The sequence below is a fragment of the Centroberyx gerrardi genome, chromosome 6, assembly GCF_048128805.1.
Source record: "Centroberyx gerrardi isolate f3 chromosome 6, fCenGer3.hap1.cur.20231027, whole genome shotgun sequence".
In the NCBI taxonomy this organism is placed as follows: Eukaryota; Metazoa; Chordata; class Actinopteri; order Beryciformes; family Berycidae; genus Centroberyx; species Centroberyx gerrardi.
The window spans coordinates 24,848,291-24,870,212 of NC_136002.1; the positions used below are offsets into that span (position 1 = coordinate 24,848,291).

General features: G+C 37.6%; 3 protein-coding genes across 3 annotated transcripts; 2 read left to right on the forward strand and 1 right to left on the reverse strand.

Moving 5' to 3' along the window:
* Positions 1-6,301: 6,301 nt before the first annotated feature.
* Positions 6,302-7,228, reverse strand: LOC139931772 (olfactory receptor 4D11-like). Its single transcript, XM_071925369.2, has one exon. The coding sequence runs from the start codon at positions 7,226-7,228 to the stop codon at positions 6,302-6,304; it is 927 nt and encodes a 308-aa protein (XP_071781470.1).
* A 5,755-nt stretch (positions 7,229-12,983) lies between these two features.
* Positions 12,984-13,958, forward strand: LOC139931773 (olfactory receptor 10A6-like). Its single transcript, XM_071925371.2, has one exon. The coding sequence runs from the start codon at positions 12,984-12,986 to the stop codon at positions 13,956-13,958; it is 975 nt and encodes a 324-aa protein (XP_071781472.2).
* A 4,668-nt stretch (positions 13,959-18,626) lies between these two features.
* LOC139931774 (olfactory receptor 10A6-like) lies at positions 18,627-19,601 on the forward strand. Its single transcript, XM_071925372.2, has one exon. It carries the CDS (start codon positions 18,627-18,629, stop codon positions 19,599-19,601), a length of 975 nt encoding a protein of 324 aa, XP_071781473.2.
* Positions 19,602-21,922: the final 2,321 nt, after the last annotated feature.

Below are 21,922 nucleotides of genomic sequence, written 5' to 3' on the forward strand. Positions count from 1 at the left end.
ATCCTTTAATTGTGCAGTCTTGAATTCGCATGCCTAGTGTTATGATCTTGAGCCCAGGCTTTGTACTGTTGCCTAGAGTCTGCCAGTAAAGTTTTCTTGGTTGTTGTCTCCAGCCTCATCTCTGCATTTGGGTCCACTCAGGCTGCCTTATGGCTAGACTATTGACCATACACAACTTTTCTTGCAAGTACAAAACCATTTGTAGCACAACACAGCATTAAGCAGAAATTGACAGAAATTTAACAAACATTGATCACAAGTTGGTCAGTGAAGTTAGTCTTAAACAAGAACTGTCGTAACCCAGCACAGCCTATTGGAACCCTTTACAATGCATGGCCAGGGTCAAAAATGACCCGCATATACAAAAGTTTGGTTTAAAAAAATAATGACATATTATATTCATCATTTTCATTCTGATTTGAAATACGTTTATTTGTCACTTTTTTTTTTAGCACAATTCATACACAACTGTGACGGACGGTCTTCCCACTCACTAGGTCACCATGCCGACCGAATACAAAAGCTTCTTCCAGAATCTTTTCAAGGCTAAAACTTAATCAGCTGCCTGACCAACAGTGGCACAGTGACTCAGTGGTTAGCACTATCACCTCACAGCAACAAGGTCGCACATTCAATTCTCTACCATGGCCCTTTCTGTGTAGAGTTTGCATGTTCTCCCCTATGGGTGTCCTTCAGGTGCTTTGGCCTCCCGCTGTCCAAAGACATGCAAGTCAGGTGAACTGGAGACTCTAAATTGTCCATATGTATTGTCCATGAATGTGAGTGATTGTCTGTCTATCCCAGTCCATCCTGTGATAGACATCTTGTGTTTCTCTGCCTTCCACCCAGTGTAACCGATAGGCTCTAACTCCCCCTGACCCTGAAGAAGAATAAACAAGTAAAGAAAATGAATGAACGAGCTACCTAACCAGCTAACCAATAACTCGTGCTCATTCAGAAAAACATATCTTTCTTCATGGTTTCATTCTCAAATGAAAAAGCAGTTAAATATTTTAGCCACTAGCTGGCACTGTGGTTACAGGCAACAAAACCAGACCACAGCTCTATGAGAAAGCAGAAGAATACAGGCTGTAATGCCACTGTAAATCAGGAACTGAAGTACATCAGGAACTGAAAATCCCTATATAGCACGTGCACTGGGATTTCACATACTCAGGACTCTATCACCATAAGGCTGGCCTTACCAAAGGTGCACCAAAAGGCCACGCTTGGCTAGGCTGAGAGGCACACTTGCACCACAAGTCAATCCTATAACTGTAAAAAACATGGGGGTATCCTGGTGGCTCAGTTGTGTAAGGTGCGTGCCATATGACTGTGATGTCATGGGTTCAAATCCGGCCTGGGACCTTTGTTGCATGTCATCCCCTTCTCTCTTCCCCCTTTCCTGTCTCTTTCAACTGTACTGTCTAATGAATGGCATGCCAAATGCCATAAAAATACATACATATATTGTTTTAGCATGGTCTGATGGGGCAACACCCTGGCTGGCCCTAATTTGAAGATAACTTACTACCAGAGTTACCACCCATGATAATGTACACTCTCATGTTAAAGGTTTGTCAGTGTGCAGTTTGGGTCCCACAACTCATATTTCAGCTTAGACCACCCAAAAGCTAGGGCTGGTCCTTGGGTACATAGTGGTGCAGTTGTGCAAGGAACATTTTTCCTATGGAGACAGCTTTTTGAAAACGAAAAGGTTCAGAGAGGTTTCTGGAGGAGAGCAGATTCTGAAATGAACCCTTTCCAATTCTTGATTTGAAAGATTCACAATCAGGAAGATTGAAAGTGAAGCGAACTCCATTCCTGTGTTTGATTTTATTCTTGAGATTCAAAATGATTTGGATTTCTGATGCTTGGACCTCAGTCCAAAAAGTCATACTTGAAACACAAATGTAAAATGTTGATGCAACCCAGATAATATTATGTTTTCTGTGTCAGACTTTTCAAAAGGTAAGAGAAAACAACCCTGATCAAGGCTCTATTGAGCTGAAATCTGACAAATAATGACTGGTTTATAAATATCTTGTCAAGGGACATAAAAGCATTTTAATATTTAAACTACAGTAGTGTGCTTTGAATAATTAGCATTATTATGGATTTTGTTTTGTGCTCTACAGTGTTGGCAACAAAAGAACAAACTTCCCATTGTTTTGAAAAGGTAGTTTTACTTGTCTGGAATAAGTAATGACAGTAAAGAGCACAGATTATTTTGCTGAATAAGAACTCATATCAAAGTAAGAAATGTTCAACTAAAGGAAAATATCACTAAAACCTCATCCAGGTGCATTATCAGATAATGTGCCAATATTGCATAATTGTCCATGCTGGAGCTACACAATAACTTGGCACTTTTTGTTTTTATTTCTTGCTTGTTCATATTTCTTATTTCGTGCCTGTTTTATCTTTCTTTGAATGTTTCGTGTTGTGTTGTAGGTTATGAGGCTGATGTGAGACTTTCACAGTTTATGGTTAGAAAAAAAAAGCTATTAACTGTCCTTTCATAAGTTTCATGACTGAAACTGATCCTTGAGTAACACAGCACCCATCCAGATTTGCATACTGTCATGTTAACCTGTGTCTGATTGGCTTGTGTTGGGTATGTTGTCACGTGTCTCTTTTCACATTAAACTTTGTTATTGAACAAGGCGCTCAAGTGAACTATTTGTTGTACAATAGTTCCCACCATGTGTTAACTGTACTTGCTCAACTTTGCTCATTAAGTTAATTACTTCTTTGTTTACGGCGGTGTTGATGGGAAAGATGCGTCACACACAGCCCTCCTGAGTGATTTATCCTCTGTACTTAGCTCTGGTAATGAACCTCAAAGGGTTTGGCAACACACAGCACAGTAAACAGCCACAGCTCCCACTGTGACAGCTGAACTTGTGAAAGATGGATGAAGCAGTGCTTTGCCTGCGATTTGCATTGCATTGAGAAAGCCATACAACAACATAGAACATTTTATTAAGGGATCAAATCCATTTTGGGTGATATGATTTTGCTGATTTATTTCTTATAATTTGCAGTGAATAACCCTTTTCTGAAAAAGCAGCTCAAGTCTTGAGTGAAACTGATTAGTGTGGCAATAAGGTTTTGCATCTTATCCTTCCACCTGAAATTGCAGCCTGACATTATCTTAATCGTACTACGCGATTAGTAAAAGTCTATGAAACATTGACAAGTACATTTTGTCCAATATACATGTAATTCTACACTGAATGTACAAAATATCTTGCTGATATTGAGTTGCAGCCCCTTTTGCACAATCTGCATCTCAGTTGTCTCAAGGCTTAAAAATCTGCTTTTCCTTTGTGATTGGTATAGATTTAATAAGGGAAATCAGTAAGGGATAAAGTCTTTTTTCCTGGATTCACCTCATTGGTGCACTTCATGAAAAGAGTAAGTGTCCCTCACATTTTGTACATTCAGTTTGTACATTCAAGTTAGCATCAGAAAAGCGAAATTGACAGCCAGCTAACTAGGCCTATGATTCAAACACGATTCAAAGAAAAGCCATGAAAAGTCCTTTCAGTAAAGTAGGTGGCTAGCTAGTGAGTTACTAGCTAGTGAGTCACCAGTGGCTTGCTGGTTTTGCACTTGGACTGTGGGTAAAAATAAATGGATGGTTCTAGGAACAAGCAGAATACAATGTCTGAAAAAAAAAAGCTTCATATCACACATTTCAACACACTGTTCAACTGATATGTCAAAAATGATACACCATAACATGAACACATTATGATAGCTGACATAAGCACTGAATCAGTCTTATTGATGCAAAGTTCTTCTTCAGGTGGTTTGAATGCTATAAATTGCGGTTTGTGTTATTGAGCAAGATCATGCATCAGTGTCCCGCTCTGAAACAAAGGAAACACTGCAAGCAGAAACCTTTCATTTCATTCAAACCTTTCATTTGTGATTATCCTACACACTGCTGATGTTAAACACTGACCTTCTCTACAAGTGTAAAAGCCTGCCAGTCTCTCCTCAGTAGCCCTAGCTTGAGGGTCTGGTGTGCAGCCGTAAGACTTTTAGAGTACTATTTTATCTTGGCAGAGCAGCAGGGTGGCATAATGGTCAGAGTGACTGTCCCATGCCTGAGAGGTCACAGGTTTTTAACCCCACAACCGCTAAAGTCCAGTCCAGTGTAGTCCAGAACCAGGCTGTGGCTGATAAGACCCTGTGGAAGTGAAAACCTGAGTCTGTGAATGACTTCAGTTTGGATTTAGGTCCCACTCCCCTTTCCAATATGAATAAACTGCTTTTCCCCCCCTGAACTGTGAAACAGTCACTAGTATTCTACTCTAAAGGTCAGGCTTCCCACACATTTTTGAAAATAATGGATACTGTAATAACCCCTATTTTGCATCAGGAGAATTTTCTCTTATTTAAAGTTGTAAAATTAGTGTCTAGTTGAACTACCTTCATCTGAACTCTTTGCTCCAAAAATACATATAAACAAGAAAAATAATAGAAAATGTATTGAAAAAAGATAATTCCACAAGATGTAACACAGTCAGTAAGACTGAAACGTCCCTTGATTTTCACACAGTATTAGTGATATGTGACAGAACAGGTGTGCACCATAACACACTTGAGGTGTCGTATTGAAAATATGGTGGAATCTGGACTTGCAATTTGCCTCCAAAATTGATTTAGTTATTTTCACTTACCAAAGAAAAAAATATATCAATGTAATTCATGTTTGAATCCATATCAGTGCAAATTACAAATTAAAAAAACATGTCTTCCATTATTTAAAAATAATAGAAAATTTCTCGCTTATTTTCCACAAAATCTTGTCCAGTCATGGTTTTTTGCAATAAAGAAACACCTCTAATATTCAATCATTTTTATCCGTTACCAATATGGCAGAAGTCATGCCTGCTTGTATTTAGATTATTGCAACTCTCTGCATTCCAGTATCAGTAAAAGGTCACTGTCCCGTCTACAACTAGTGCAAAGCTACCAGGGTGCTAATAGGTGCTAAACACAGAGATCGCATCACTCCCTGGCTACCAATCCAGTTTAGAATTGATTATAAGATTTTACTGATCACATTCAAAGCGCAGTATGGTTTGGCCTCTATAGCTACATCTGTGATCTTTTAACTCCCTATGAGCCAAATCGTAGCCTGAGATCCTCCATATCAACTTTCAAATCACTAGTTTTATAAACTAGCTTTTCTGTATTTAATTCCTCTTTTATCTAATTTTATGTTTACTTTATTGTGTTTTTATCTCGCTTTTTTTTTTTTTGCTTTATTGTGTTGTGATTTAATCTACCATTTGTTTTGTGGTGCTATTGTTTTATTATCTCACCTGGTCTTTTTTATATATGTGAAGCACTTTGTAAACTGCTTTTTAGAAGAGTGCTATAGAAATAAAGTTTATTCATTATTATTATAAAAAGCTGCCAGATGACTTGTCATATCATGTCTCTTTAGAGGATCTTTTTGCTCTTGAAATATCTCGCCATCATATAGATTTTTTTCTTTATTTAAATACATTTAAGGAAGTGGTAACATCAATGAAGTACAATGGAAAAACAACTATACCGCCTGGATTATTTCTGATATTTGTTAATAATTCATAGATATCCCATAGAGAGACTTGTGCTGACATTATGAATGTGAAAATAAGGGGAAAAAGGTTTCGAATGACAATAACCCTGAAAGTCTCTCATTCATCAGTACCTCTGACCATGGTTACTGTCACAAAAACCTTTCTGAGTTTGCTTCTCGGCAACATTAGCCGTCAGACTGAGTCTGGTATCTGAGACATGCATCTAAATCTATCTTGTATCTAAGACAACAGGCCCAAGTGTCACGATTTTTGCTTGTGCTCGTGCTACGATTTGCTTCTCCTTTTTGGCCATGACATGGACTCACACACACTCCTTGCTCTTTAGCACCAATGAGCCTCTTCCCATGTATTCAATCCATTGAAAAGCTGTTTATTCACTGGCACAAATGATGCTATTTAAAGAACATGACAAAATAGAGTAAAAATTGAGTTTTTTTAATGTACCATTTTGTCAACACCTGCAAAAGAATACAGTATTGTTGAAATAAGGGTACTGAAAAGCATTAGCCTGTTAGCATTCAAACATTCAAAAAGCCAAAACATTTCTTATTTACAGTGTGTTTTGATCCCAACAAATATTTTATCATTAACAAAAACACTTAAGATTATCCAAGGATGCAACTTTCACAAGAAAATACAGGCCTGATATGTTACATGTATTTACATATTGCTCTTACAGAAACTATTCAATGGTCTCAGGTTTTTTGAAATATCTTAAACATCCTATTTCTTATTTCTTTAGTTCTAAGACAGTACACAAAGGGATTTACAAGAGATGGACCAAGAATGGCCCCAATCATCAAGCCGTGGCGCTCCTCCAGAGTTAACACCACACCTATCCTGGTCAAGACAATGCGAATAAATAACGGACAGTAATAACACGTGACCACAATCAAGTGACTCAAGCAAGTGCTAAACATTTTCTTTTTGTCGTTCTTTGAGAACGATTTCGCAGCAAAAATGATCCACAAGTATGACAGGCAAATAAAACTGAATGTGAAAAATAACAGAAAGAATGATATGATGCTTATCATGCTGAAATAGTAACCGGGGTTGACACAAGACGCTCGCACTATGGCAGCATAATCACAGAAAATGTACTTCAGCCTTGAGTGACAGTAAGGGAGGGGAATCACAGTAGCAGGCATAACGGCCACAAAAGCACAGGCAACAATCCAGAGGAGGTATGTCAGGACAACGGTACGCACATTTGTTAAAAACTGATGATATTTCAAAGGACAAGAGATAGCAATCAGTCGATCAAATGCCATAACAGACAAAGCAAACATCTCCATCACCCCTCCCAGGTGGAAAACAAACATTTGAAACATGCATGGCACATAGGATATGGTCTTAACACCGGCAACCAGAACACCGATCACTGTTGGACTGGCGCTGGAGCTGTACAGCACGTCGACAACGGCCAGGTTGCAAATCAGAAGATACATCGGTTTGTGCAATCGCTTGTCATAAATGATGAAGATTATATTCACCGTATTGGCTACCATGACTAGAACATAGACAACTAATATCACCACCCCTAGTACCATGGGCCTCTCAGTTGTGTCAAAACCACCGATAACAAATTCTGTCACTTTGGTTGAAACGTTCCATAAGGGCATATTCAACAATATACCAACAAGAAAAAACTGCCAAAAAAGAAAGAAAGCAATGCAAAATATCTTCTCTAAAACAAAAGATCAGTCAATCTAGAAAAGCAGTTGCTGTCACATTCTGTTAAAAATCAATACATGTAACTGGACTCAATAAAACCATTTTCATTACAACCAACAGTTGACAGCGTCTGTGTTTTTCTGTATGGTGTTGGGGATGTTTAAGGCTGATCAGACCAGTAATCCCTCATAGGACAGACCCATTATCCAATCACATTGGATTTTTGAACCACACTAGTATAAGCTATTGGGATGTTGAACAGTCAATCAATATTTGTGAACATCAACAACACCCTCCCAAAGTCACCATTTGGCACAATATGCAATAAACAACAGAAATTCTTTGTTGTACTTTGTGTTTACAAATGTACACACAGAACCCTCCAAGATCATGGGAAGAACATAATATGGACTGTTTTCAGAAGGAGTCCCTCTAAGTTACAGATAGTATAAGTTTTGAGGAAGGACTAAGATTGATATTGTTATAAAGTTTAGCTATATTTTCAATATCAATACACATCTCACCAAATCACGTTCTGCCATTTCCTTTAGCTCTCTTCACATCAGCTGTGATGATTTGATAACATTTGTAATGAAAACAACAACAAACAAAAAAACAGAATTTTTTTCCAGTACTGTACTCCCAGCAGGTGATGGCATTACAGGTGATGACAACATTTACCAACTCATACCAAGAAGATTTCTACTGTGAGTGAAGTTTTAATTTTTAGCTTAAGTTTTTCTGATTTGACCATGACTAAAACCTTTCCCTAACCTTAACCAAATTGGTTAAGGTTAGGGCCTAAACCTAACCCTAACCATAACCCTATACCTTAAATAAAATTGTTTTAATTGCCTGAGCTTAACCTAAACCATAACCTTAACCCTAGCCTTAATCAAAGTTATTTTACTTGCCTAAACCTAACCATTAGCTAACATTTCCATGTGAGGGTTTGATAATTGGGATAAAGGGGCAAAGAGATAAATTGATTTCAAAACTAAATGCATTAAAGGCTGGACTTGGGGTCATCAACAGGCAATTAGATTTCTGTGCTTTTTTGTTTCCCTATGTGATTTTTTTTTCATGAACAGTAGTTCCACCTGGCATGTGCAAAACGGACAAGAAGTTTATTAAAGCTATTCAAAGTTTCCCAGTTCTCTGCAACTTTTATTTGCACACAAGAATACAGGAACAAATGTCTCAAAAACGTGGGAACAGTTGCATCCATCATTGGAGTCGATGGAAAAAAGAAATTATGAAACATTATGAAAGGCAATGTAGCAACCAAAGTAGCAAAATATACATGTTTTGCCTGTTCAAAACTTTGTAGCTTCTTGAGACTATTTCATAGACGCAGTCGGAGCCTCTTGCACCGTCCACAATCAGAACAGAGAGACTGACAGAGTGAATGTGGGCTTAGCTGCCTCTAAAACAAGGACAAAGACATGTGGTGCTCTGTCGCTCTGGAACAGCTTTCCTGTTGATCTGAAGACTGCTACATCAAAAACTTTACACAGAAGTTTAAGACCTTTTTTTATCCTAATCATTGATGCCTTTCTATCCTCTATATAATCTAAATATTTGCTATTGATTGATTGATTGTTTCACTGATTGCCTTAAATTGATATTCTTTTTACTCTTGCATTGCATAGGTATTTATGTCTTAAATAAATAAATAAGTAAATAAATAAAGTTTGATTTGATTTGATTTGATTTGAGCCTGCAGCCATATTCTAAAAAGAGATCACAGTATCAATGTTTCGGGACTCAGATTACAGCATATGAAGTCTGATTTAAGCTTTTGTCAGCTCTGTTAAAAATGAGCTATAAACAGCTTCTCGTATACTAGATCAGTGGTTCTCAACGTGGGGTCCGGGGACCACAAGGGGTCCTTCAGAGTGCTCCACAGCAAACTGATGAATTGTTAAACGTCACCATGATTTAGATAGATAGATAGATAGATAGATAGATAGATAGATAGATAGATAGATAGATACCGTATTTCCTCTAATAGTGGCCCAGGCCTTTATTTACCTCAACTGCAGAGGGTACCAGGCCTTTATTGGAAGCAGGCTTATATTAGAGACAGGCCTTTATTTCTAATTCCCTCTGTTTGATAAGTATATTTGCTCATATTTTAGTACGAAGCCTCCTTGTTTTCTGATCTGCTTCTGTTGGGGTACGTTAGGTAGACGTTTTTTTGTTACTGCAATGCATTACGATAATTACGGTAATCGACGACGGCATGCTCCAGAGACTTCCGCCGGCCGAGCCATCTTGTGGCACTTGTACGTTACTACAAACTACAGTTACAAACAGGCACCAGGAGTTTACCGGTATCCACCGTTGTTTGCTAACTGAAGCTAACTGAAGCTAACTGAACCTGGGCGCCGATGTGTTCCCGGTGATCCGGCCGAGATTTCGGCGGGGGTCCGAGGCTTGGATTGGGAGGATCAATGCGGGCCATGGGCGCGGTGGAGAGGACAGCGGCGGAGAGAGGAGACGGACACGGTCCAGCCATATACTAGGTTTTGACCTAGTCTTGTTTCCTTTGTTTTTTCCCCCGGCCTGTATTTGAGGCCGGCCTTTATTTGTTCGTGTCGACGACGGCCCCGGCCATTATCGGAGACCCGGCTTTTAATTGACTACAGGCCACTATTAGAGGAAATACGGTAGATAGATAGAGTACTTTATTTATCCCCGAAGGGAAATTCCAGTGTTGCAGCAGCAATTTACATAAATGACAAAAAACACACACAATGAGGTAGGTAAAAGTCAGAACACAGAATTACAAATATATGTATATCTATATATATATAGATATAGATATATAAATATACAAAAGCTACTACAACTATAACTACTATTATATATGTGGGGGAGGAGGAGTAGGAGGATTTAATTTACAAGAAGTTAACACAATTAGAGAATGTAGAAGGATGACTGTTATCTCTCTTCCTACAACACAGATAGTCATGGAATTCTGGACAAAATCGTATCTAACAATAAAAATATTCTCAGATTTGGGTCCAAGAGACAAAATCTCATCGAATGGGGGTCTGTGGCCCTAATCTGCACTAGATTAGGGTCCTTGATATGAAAAAGGTTGAGAAACACTGTACTAGACTACTGGATAGTCCAAGCTCTTTAAAAAATAGCATCCTCACATTTTTGCAGCCTAATACTTTTTGAAGTGGTCAGACTGATATTGACTGGAGGGTCGGAATGTTTTACGGGAAGACTGACATCCAATTTGCAACTTCATGGGATTAAAACTGCCAAATAAAGTTACTTGGCAAACAAAGCTAGACAGTAGACAGACATTTTTTGCAAACTAAATGGCCTAGACTAACTTTTTCTACATTAATGCTACATGTGTAAGCATTCTATCATCTTTCAACTCATGATTACCTTCAAAAAGTTATCTGTAAGGCTGGGGATGACGTGTTTGTTTTGGACCTATGATACTAAAAGCAACAACACAGTAAATTAGGTCCAAGAGGAAGCTAATTAGTGTCTCACATCAACAGTGGTCCCAGGTGTGTGATTAAAGTGTGTGTGTGTGTGTCTATACCTTAGTGAATTATCATTTCAAACAGTCTTATGCAATCCCTTTTTCCTGCATTACATATTCTTCTTTACATAATTCCAAAATATTGTGTTTCACATATGATATCTTCTCTTTGACAAATTTCTCTATCTAACTATAGCAGGGAAATTAAACCCCTAACTATAATATTTACAGTATATATCCAATGAAAGTTTACTCTAGATTTGTGAAGATGAACAAGCCTCCTCCAAAGCTAGAAGCGAGAACTGCTGATGTACGATGCCCACAAGCTAAGGCCCTCACAGGTCAAGATCATGGATTCATTTTAATCCCGAGCCTGACTGAGTATTCTGGTTTTTGATTCTTAGCTCTAATTTGAACAACTGTGAAGATAAGTTTGTGAAAGGACACACACAAAAACACACAAACAGACCCAATGAAAAAAATACATCCAATGAGACATAATGACTAGGAGGCCTAGAAGGTATGGCTGAAATTAGGAAATATTATTTTTTGTGACACTGAAAGGTTTTTTCTTACCGGGGTGGTATGCATTTCTTTGAATGGCATCAATCCAGTTATCAATTTATTTTGTAACTGTAGTAGTGTGTTTCTTCACAATGCCCCTATCAGCAAAGTGAAACTTACATATCAAGGCTTTCTTTTTAAAAACCACATATGATCCCAATAAATAATTTCGGTGTGCTTCTGAAAAAGGTGAGAACATGTTTTCCACCACCATCATAAAAATGACCACAATCATACAAAATATAGAGAAAGATTCAGATAAGTCAATCAAAATCATTAGATTATCTGTGATAGTCATGAGTAAACCAAAACCCAACCAGTACCCAGAGTGATTTTTTTTAGCAGTATGTGTTCATACTCTAGTTTTCTAAATGTTTCCAGGTCAATGGAGTTGTTCTCTTACTTCTATCTTAAGAGATACTTGATTAAAATCGAAATACAAAATTTAGATCATCGTAGTGACATAAATGTTTTAGGGTAGATTTTACCGTCAGTGTACTTGCAGTGTACTTGAAGTTTCAGTGAAGTACTATTTGCACTACAATTCTTACTGCGACTACAACTATTACTCCTTCTCCTCCTACTACACTACTACTAATAATAATAATAACAATAACAACAATAGGTACGCATCTATCCAACTACCTATAGAAAAAACTATAAAAGCCAACCCAATTGGAATTTTATGTTTAATAATTTATGACTGCAACCTGAAGCGTCAGACTGCTAATGAAATCCACTATGATTACACATTTGCTTGGCGGCTGTGCTTAGAGACCAGCATTAACACTGGGAATATTAACTCAGCTTTCAAAATATCAATTTATGTCTCCTTCGGGGTTTTCCAAAACTGCAGTTGTTTGTTCCATGGGGATTTATAATCTATTAACATTATTAAATGAACTGGGACTTTCAGTGGGTTATCATGGGGTTACACACAGTTATTACACAATATTTCTTGCTATCATTTCCCCATTGACCAATTTAATCGCTCTGAAAAAAAGAGTGTGAGTTTCTTAATCAGATTTTTTTTTTTTTTACATGATCTTACAATTGTAGTATCTTATCACTCACTCAAAAGAAAAATCAATAACTCTCAAAGTGCCACTGTGATTTTTTTCTTAAAGCATTGGATGCATTTCAGCTTTCTTGAAGTTCCTTATGAAACAATTGCCATCAGTGTGGCCCATAGAGGCCGATTGAGGGATTGTTAGCGATCCACTGAGGATAAGAGACTGATGGATACCTCACCATCACAAGGTGTGGACCAAGAACTCACATAAAGAGGTATATCAGTAGAGTAAACTACCATAGTAGTGACACCTGTATGGGAAGGGTAAGCATAAACTCTCAGGTCCTAGAAACTGCACTAGCCACACATATAATACTCACTGAATTCACACTTAAATGCTTTATTACTTATTTTTATATAATATTATTTACTGAGATTAGAGTGCAAAGAAAATGAATTTGTGAGATCAAAGGAAACACTAATGCAGTATCAGATTGACAATTATAAGTAGTATAGGATTACTATTATTTCATTTATTTGAACCAATATTTACATTTCCATCTGTTGTCCTCTGATTTCCTTTTCATTGTGTTTAGGAAATTCCTGCTCCATCATGCCAGAGGGAAATCAGAGCTTTGTGACTGAATTTGTCCTTACTGGATTCCCTGGACTTCACCCAGAGTACCAAGGCCTTGCCTCAGCTGTATTATTCTTAGTTTATCTCTTAATTTTGATAGGAAATGTTTCAATTATTGTTTTATTTGCAACCGACCGGGGCCTTCATAAGCCCATGTATTGTATTATGCTTAATCTGAATGCATGTGATATTTTCTTTAGCACAACCACATTACCAAAGATCATCACTAAGTATTGGTTTAAATCGGGAAAAATTTCATTCACCGCTTGCTTTATCCAAATGTACTTTGTGCACTATCTTGGCTCAGTGAATTCCTTTGTTCTATTCATAATGGCTTTAGACAGGTATTTGGCTATCTGCCATCCTCTCAAATATCCAATTTTGATCAAAAACTCCACTATTATCATTCTCAGTATTACTGCATGGGTTGTTGCAAAAGCAGCCCCTTTAATGTTAGTTATTAGGGCATACCCTCTTCCTTACTGTGCCTCAAACACAATCAATCACTGCTACTGTGATCATATTGGTATAACAAAGCTTGCATGCACTGACCGGGCCCCTTATGGCATTCCTGCATTTATTGCTGCAATGATTGTGCTGCTTGTACCTCTGGCATTTATCGTTTTCTCCTATAGCTCTATCATTTTAGCAGTGCTTAAAATAGCAAATTTGCAAGGCCGGCTCAAAACTCTGTCTACCTGCAGTGCTCAGCTGATAATAATCACACTCTATTATCTACCCAGGAGTTTTGTCTATTTGTCGAGCATTGTTGGCATTAAATTCAGTCCCGATATACGTATAGTAATTATCATGCTGTATAGCCTTTTCCCCCCCATGGTTAACCCACTTATATACTGCTTAAGAGCTAAAGACATGAGAGAAAGCCTGACCAAACGATTCAAGAGGAACACTGTTCCACAGAAAGCTCAGGTTACTGCTATTTGTAACTGATAAATCACTGCATTATTCACTGCTGTACCTTTCTTCTAATTAGCCTGTAATGTTGCATGAAATAAATGTTTTTTAAGCTACAAGTTTGGTAAATGACAGTTCATTTGAACTAGTAGCTGGTGAATATAAAATTCTGCCCAAACTTTAAAATATCCACATTCAAACATCCATACTTAATTATAACAATTACGTTTACCATGAATAGGACTGATAGCCTACTTTCATGTCATTTTATGCCCATTTCAAACATTCTGTTCAGGTTAAGCCGAAGCAGTTTTATAATGTTCAATGTTATTTCAAAACATACTTTACTTTTATTAATATGCTTGGTGACTTCTGTTGAAGCGTACAAAAGAGAACAGCCTAAACCTTAACTTGGGCCAAACCTCAGTGTCCGCCACAGGTTTCCAGATTTGGTGGCAGGCCAGGAAGGGCAGACTGGGAGCAGTGCCAGGGTATTAGTAGTTATATACTGTTGAATCCAAAAAGTAAGGCTTACACCTTCTTGACAGAATCATTTACATTCCTCTGTAGCCATATTATGACCTCTAGCACAGAAATGTAGGTTTTCTCCAGGCAAAATCTGCTGGCACATAAGCAGTTTATACTGTCTCCAATCAAAGAAATACTACTACTACTACTAGCAAGCCTCTATCATTTGATCTACTGTATATAATCCTCAGTTTTATATTCAAGCTATTTAGATGTGTCTCAGGGAACTACATTTTAATATATGCTGTGATACTTTGTATTACATGCCAATTACAATGTTAAACTGTTCCTGAACAGTTGATATTTTAGAGATACAAGGTTCACCTGACTGATAATATGTAAAATAAAATGACATGATACATTATGGTTTACATTCATAATTCCTGAACAAGAGGTTCCTACCAGCTATGTATATGGTAAATTTATTAATACTCACTCAATCTCCATATTGGCTAGCTTCTCTGATTTGGGCCTTACTATTTGAGAAAAAATAAATTAAGTAATTTCATTTCTGATCACTTCATCTGATAGGGAACTTGTTTCGCTTTCAAGAAAACATATTTTTCCATCTCAAGCAGAAAACCCTGAAATTAGTATCATTATTTTCTGACAAAGACCCTACTTAAGTTCAACCCCATTACAGACAGCTTGGACTCTGAATATGTTTGGAAAAGTTCCTTGTTATAGATCACTAGCTCTAAGCAGAAATGTGATATAAAAACCCACACCATTCGCCCTCCAAACCATGTCATGAGTACTTTATGTTTTGCGAACCTGCACATTTTGTATTAAAATTATTAACATCAGAAATATTAGAGCATATTATTTTCTATTGATTACTGTACACACCATACACATTTTTGACAAACATCAATTACATATTTTTTATAACTCAAATTATTATTTAAAAATTATATGACAATGTTGAACACAGTGTAACAGGGTTGAAAATGGTAATAGAGTTGAAGGACAATCAATATTTCACTGTTCAGCATAATTGTAATCATTGTCTAAAACATTGTTTATATTGAGAAACAAGACTAGAATGACCTAGTGCAAGCCGGGCCCTTGATGTCTCGCCTCCTCTTGGCTTTCGCACCCTAGTATAATAGGTGTTCTGTACTGCCCTCTGCATTGTAGTGATATACTATATAAGTGGCACTTTGTACAATTTTAAAGGCCCATTCACATCTAGAACGATGACTATAAAGATAACTATAACTATAACAAGATTTAAATCGTTCTAAGTAAATAGAATGTCTGTGTTCACAACTATAACTATAAAAACATCCAAAATGACCAGTGTTGGGGAAAGTTACTTTTGAAACTAACTAGTTACTTTACTTCGTTACTTGCCCTAAATAGTAACTAGTTATGTTACTAAGTTAGTCTTTATTAAAAGTAACTCGTTAGAGTACTTTCACGTTACCCACTTAAAAGCATGCCTTTAAAATACGTCTTCTGCTGATGTCATCACTCTTAATGTATAGAAATCGTCACTAATCATCACATTTGGGACACAGCCTGAAGTAACAAGCTACTGTTGTCTAAAGAAAACATCAAGGCAGCTTTCAGTTACCTGCCTCCACAGTAAATACTCAGTGGGGGCTTGGACCGACTGGATGCCTTTCTGCCATCACTGCATCACAACCGTAGATGATTTTGACTTTATCAACACTGTGAAACATTGCCTCTGTGTTCCTCTCTATAAAAAAGCCTAATTTGAGAAAAATTATGCTATCGACACGGAGCTATCGACGTTAAAAGGCGCATCAACCGGTGAATATCAAACTTCAAATTAACTTCACCCTGGTGATCAACGGAGCCTTAACTGATCCATCTGGTCTCAAAATAAACGGCAGACTGCGCTCACAAGCCATTTCAATTCAAATCTTCAGGTTTGATAGCGAAAGCTAAACTTACAGTTAACAATAATGTTCCTACCATTCTCTTTGATCAGTTCAAAGTAATGTGAATATTTCCAAGTTCTGCAGTTTATTGTTGTGTTCACTGTGAAAGCGAGTCGGTCGTAACCTACAAGCCTCCACTGCACCGCCAGCCTACAGTTGCCTATAGTCTGCTTTGAATGACATCATGTAGTGTAACCTATACCTTAATTTTTTATTTTTAATTTGCATTTGAAAGAAAAATAAAAGCGGCGAAATGTAAGTTTGAGAAAGTAACTAATAACTGATTACATAAATTGAAAAACTAACGCGTTAAGTTACTCGTTGCCACAAAAAAGTCTGATAACGCGTTACATCCCCAACACTGAAAATGACAACTATAACTATATTGTTGGTTCCATCTCAGAGCGTTTTTTTTTGGATGTAGAGACAACGATAAAACATTTTCAACCAATCAAAATAAAGTACTACAAAGGAAGGGGTGGGAGAATTCAGTAGTTCACTGCAGTGATGGCGTTGCTTGCTGAGGAACTGATGACAGAAGTCCAGAGGAACCCGGCGCTATTTGACAAAGACCATCGCCTCTAAAAATGTTGAAAAGAAACACATACACAGACATACCAGTCGGGATCAGAAGAGCTCTTGGGATTAGCGGTATGCCATGTTTACTGACTTGGATATATTCGCTAACTAGAGTATTTGCTAGTCATCTTGCTAACTAACAAAATAGCATCATGTCTTGGCCAACCTGATCTGCCGAGGGAAAATGCGTTATTATCCTATCTTTTTCCCATGGCGCAGCCGAGGGCATCACACGGCAAATTCAGGTCATGCATTCAGTCAGTCAGTCAGTCAGATAACGCTTCAGTGAGATGTCGCTTCGTGAGATGGCCTCTAGAGGGCGTCCGCTTTCCGGTTTTGAAAAAATAAATACAGAGCAGTACCGGTGGTTGTACCTGTTTTAGGACCTTAAACTACTGGTTCGGGCCAATCACAGTGCTTAAAAAACGGAAAACTTCACTCAACCGGGAAGCCGGGCGACATTAAACAAACAATCAAATGACAAGCACAGACAGGTTACTCTGAGCCGTGGAGCTGACAGGTTGTGTTGTGAAACTACACATTCTTTCCTATTTTCAACCCAATGTGAGTGATAAAACAATGTGTTCAAGTGAATTTAACTTGTTTTTATGAGGTAGCACCGTTATGAGCGAAGCTAGGCTACTGTATTTCTGCCTCTTGCACCGTGTTGACATTCCAAAACAGCCCAATGGACAGAAATCTATCCGTCAATAATTCTGTCCATTTTCCGAAAGATCAGTGTGGCCACAGCTAGTGGAATTCAACACACACGCCGCGGGCCTGTACAGGATCTGTACTTGTTAATGGCTTTGACCGGAAGGTAACGAGTAGCCTATTGAAAACCTGTTTAGCCACGGTGAAGTTACAGGTGTTTCTCTCAACATGGAGACTAGCCTCTTTGATCCACAGTAGAGTCACCTACTGGTAAAGAAATGAACAGCTTCACTTGGTGACTACCACTAGCTCTCATATAAATAAAACACAATAATGTCATGAAAGCGCCGTAAAAGGGGGCCCGGCAAAAACGAATAAGATCACTACTACTACTATCATTTCCCCATTGACCATTTTAATCGCTCTAAAAAAGTGAGTGTGAGTGAGTGAGTGAGTGTGAGTTTCTTAATCAGAATTTTTTTTACATGATCTTACAATTCTAGTACCTTAGTACTACTGTGATTTTTTTCTTAAAGCATTGGATGCATTTCAGCTTTCTTGAAGTTCCTTATGAAACAATTGTCATAGTGTGGCCCATAGAGGCCGATTGAGGGATTGTTAGCGATCCACTGAGGATAAGAGACTGATGGATACCTCACCATCACAAGGTGTAGACCAAGAACTCACATAAAGAGGTATATCAGTAGAGTAAACTACCATAGTAGTGACACCTGTATGGGAAGGGTAAGCATAAACTCTCAGGTCCTAGAAACTGCACTAGCCACACATATAATACTCACTGAATTCACACTTAAATGCTTTATTACTTATTTTTATATAATATTATTTACTGAGATTAGAGTGCAAAAAAAATGAATTTGTGAGATCAAAGGATACACTAATGCAGTATCAGATTGACAATTATAAGTAGTATAGGATTACTATTATTTCATTTATTTGAACCAATATTTACATTTCCATCTGTTGTCCTCTGATTTCCTTTTCATTGTGTTTAGAAAATTCCTGCTCCATCATGCCAGAGGGAAATCAGAGCTTTGTGACTGAATTTGTCCTTACTGGATTCCCTGGACTTCACCCAGAGTACCAAGGCCTTGCCTCAGCTGTATTATTCTTAGTTTATCTCTTAATTTTGATAGGAAATGCTTCAATTATTGTTTTATTTGCAACCGACCGGGGCCTTCATAAGCCCATGTATTGTATTATGCTTAATCTGAATGTATGTGATATTTTCTTTAGCACAACCACATTACCAAAGATCATCAGTAAGTATTGGTTTAAATTGGGAAAGATTTCATTCACCGCTTGCTTTATCCAAATGTACTTTGTGCACTATCTTGGCTCAGTGAATTCCTTTGTTCTATTCATAATGGCTTTAGACAGGTATTTGGCTATCTGCCATCCTCTCAAATATCCAATTTTGATCAAAAAATCCACTATTATCATTCTCAGTATTACTGCATGGGTTGTTGCAAAAGCAGCCCCTTTAATGTTAGTTATTAGGGCATACCCTCTTCCTTACTGTGCCTCAAACACAATCAATCACTGCTACTGTGATCATATTGGTATAACAAAGCTTGCATGCACTGACCGGGCCCCTTATAGCATTCCTGCATTTATTGCTGCAATGATTGTGCTGCTTGTACCTCTGGCATTTATCGTTTTCTCCTATAGCTCTATCATTTTAGCAGTGCTTAAAATAGCAAATTTGCAAGGCCGGCTCAAAACTCTGTCTACCTGCAGTGCTCAGCTGATAATAATCACACTCTATTATCTACCCAGGTGTTTTGTCTATTTGTCGAGCAATGTTGGAATTAAATTCAGTCCCGATATACGTATAGTAATTATCATGCTGTATAGCCTTTTCCCCCCCATGGTTAACCCACTTATATACTGCTTAAGAGCTAAAGACATGAGAGAAAGCCTGACCAGACGATTCAAGAGGAACACTGTTCCACAAAAAGCTCAGGTTACTGCTATTTGTAACTGATAAATCACTGCATTATTCACCGCTGTACCTTTCTTCTAATTAGCCTGGAATGTTGCATGAAATAAAATAGATTGAGTGTTTATGCTACAAGTTTGGTAAATGCCAATTAATTTTAACTAGTAGCTGGTGAATATAAAATTCTGGCCAAACTTTAAAATATCCACATTCAAACATTCATACTTAATTATGACAATTAAGTTTACCATGAATAGATCTGATAGCCTACTTTCATGTGTTTTTATGCCCATTTCAAACATTCTGTTCAGGTTAAGCCAAAGCCATTTAATAATGTTCAATATTATTTCAGAAATGTTTTAATTTAAAACTTATCTGTCCTTATGGATGGTCATTGATTCTTCAAATCTAACCTGACATGGGCAGGATAATCATTATGAAATCTTAGGGTTTCCAAATTGAAATATCTTCATATTTTTTCCTGGGATGTTGCTTGAAAATGATATGCTGTATGACACTTGAATGACACATGAACTCGGACGACATCAGTTCCATGTTTGATGCTTTGAAGAAGGTCTATGACCGAAACGTCGCTATATTAAATTGTGATTTGCAAGTAGATGGTGTGCGGGAGCCTTATATATATATATTCCTCACAAAGTTGAAAGTTGAAATTTTCAAATCAGAGTTCAGATTCTAAGATTCTGTATCTGGTGATTGGAAACAGAGGCGGATATGGGAGCAACAAGACTTAAACTATGAACTATGAGATAAACTATGAACTATGTGAACTAGAGCTGGGTGATAAATCAATTTTATCAATTAATTCAAATTTATGGTTTAGGACGATGTGTAAAAATGAAAATCGAGATTCACTTTAACCTGGGTAAACACGGCACAGATCGCTCTCTGTCAATCAAGCCCCACCTGAGCTTCCCTGAGCTTCCGCAGTCGATAACAACGCCCACCGGGATTTCCCCTCAGACACAAACAGTATCAAGACGGCAGCACGCGCTTCTACAAGTGAGGAGCTCGTTTGGAAGTGGTTCGGTTTTGAAACGTCCGACGTCGAGCGAACCACTGTCCGTTGTAAAGTTTGTCTAACGCCTGCTAAAAAGCAGGTAACATTAGCACAAAGCAATCCTTAATGATGACTGGGGTTTCTTGAACATGTGGAACAGGACTCAACACACGTTACTTTTATTAATATGCTCTGTGACTTCTGTTGAAGCGTACAAAAGAGAACAGCCTAAACCTTAACTTGGGCCAAACCTCAGTGTCCGCCACAGGTTTCCAGATTTGGTGGCAGACCAGGAAGGGCAGACTGGGAGCAGTGCCAGGGTATTAGTAGTTATATACTGTTGAATCCAAAAAGTAAGGCTTGCAGCTTCTTGACAGAATCATTTACATTCCTCTATAGCCATATTATGACCTCCAGCACAGAAATGTTCGTTTTCTCCAGGCAAAATCTGCTGGCACATAAGCAGTTTATACTGTCTCCAGTCAAAGAAATACTACTACTACTACTAGCAAGCCTCTATCATTTGATCTATATAATCCTCAATTTCATATTTAAGATATTTAGATGTGTCTCAGGGAGCTACATTTTAATATATGCTGTGATACTTTTCATTACATGCCAATTACAATGTTCAACAGCACTTACATTGAGGACTGGAACTCTTTTTTTAAGTACTTATTTGAGTACATTACTCGTGAAATGAATGGATTAACTGTAATGAATGGATGAACTCACTGTAGTTATTGTCTAAGAGTATGCACTGTGTGTATGTAAGTAGTCAAGTACTGACTGTTTCTGTACACTGCTGTCTCTCGATGCAAAATTTCTCTAAAAGCTAATGATAATGAAGACTGAAGACATCTGTGTGTTTTTTTTTCCCCAAGTGAATGGTTTGCTGGACAAATCGTATATTGTGGATATCGTTGATGTCATGTGAAAACCTTGTAACTCCAATTTTGGTCGTTTTCATGTTTTAATTTCAAACCCCATTGGATAAACTTAGAAATATTTGGTGGTCAAGCTAAAAACAAGTTTTTCTAAGGTCCTTAACAGTTGACATTTTAGAGATACAAGGTTTTCACCCGACAGTGATATTATGTCAAATAACATGATATATTATGGTTTATTGTACATTCATAATTCCTGAACAAGAGGTTCCTACCAGCTACAGTATATGGTGCATTTAATAATAATAATAATAATAATACTCAATCTCCATATTGGCTAGCTTCTCTGATTTGGGAGATATTTTATGATTTTATGAGACAGAGCAGAAAACAAAAGATAATATAATAAATACCTTTTGATATCACCATCTAAGAAACAGAATATCTCCACTAAGGTG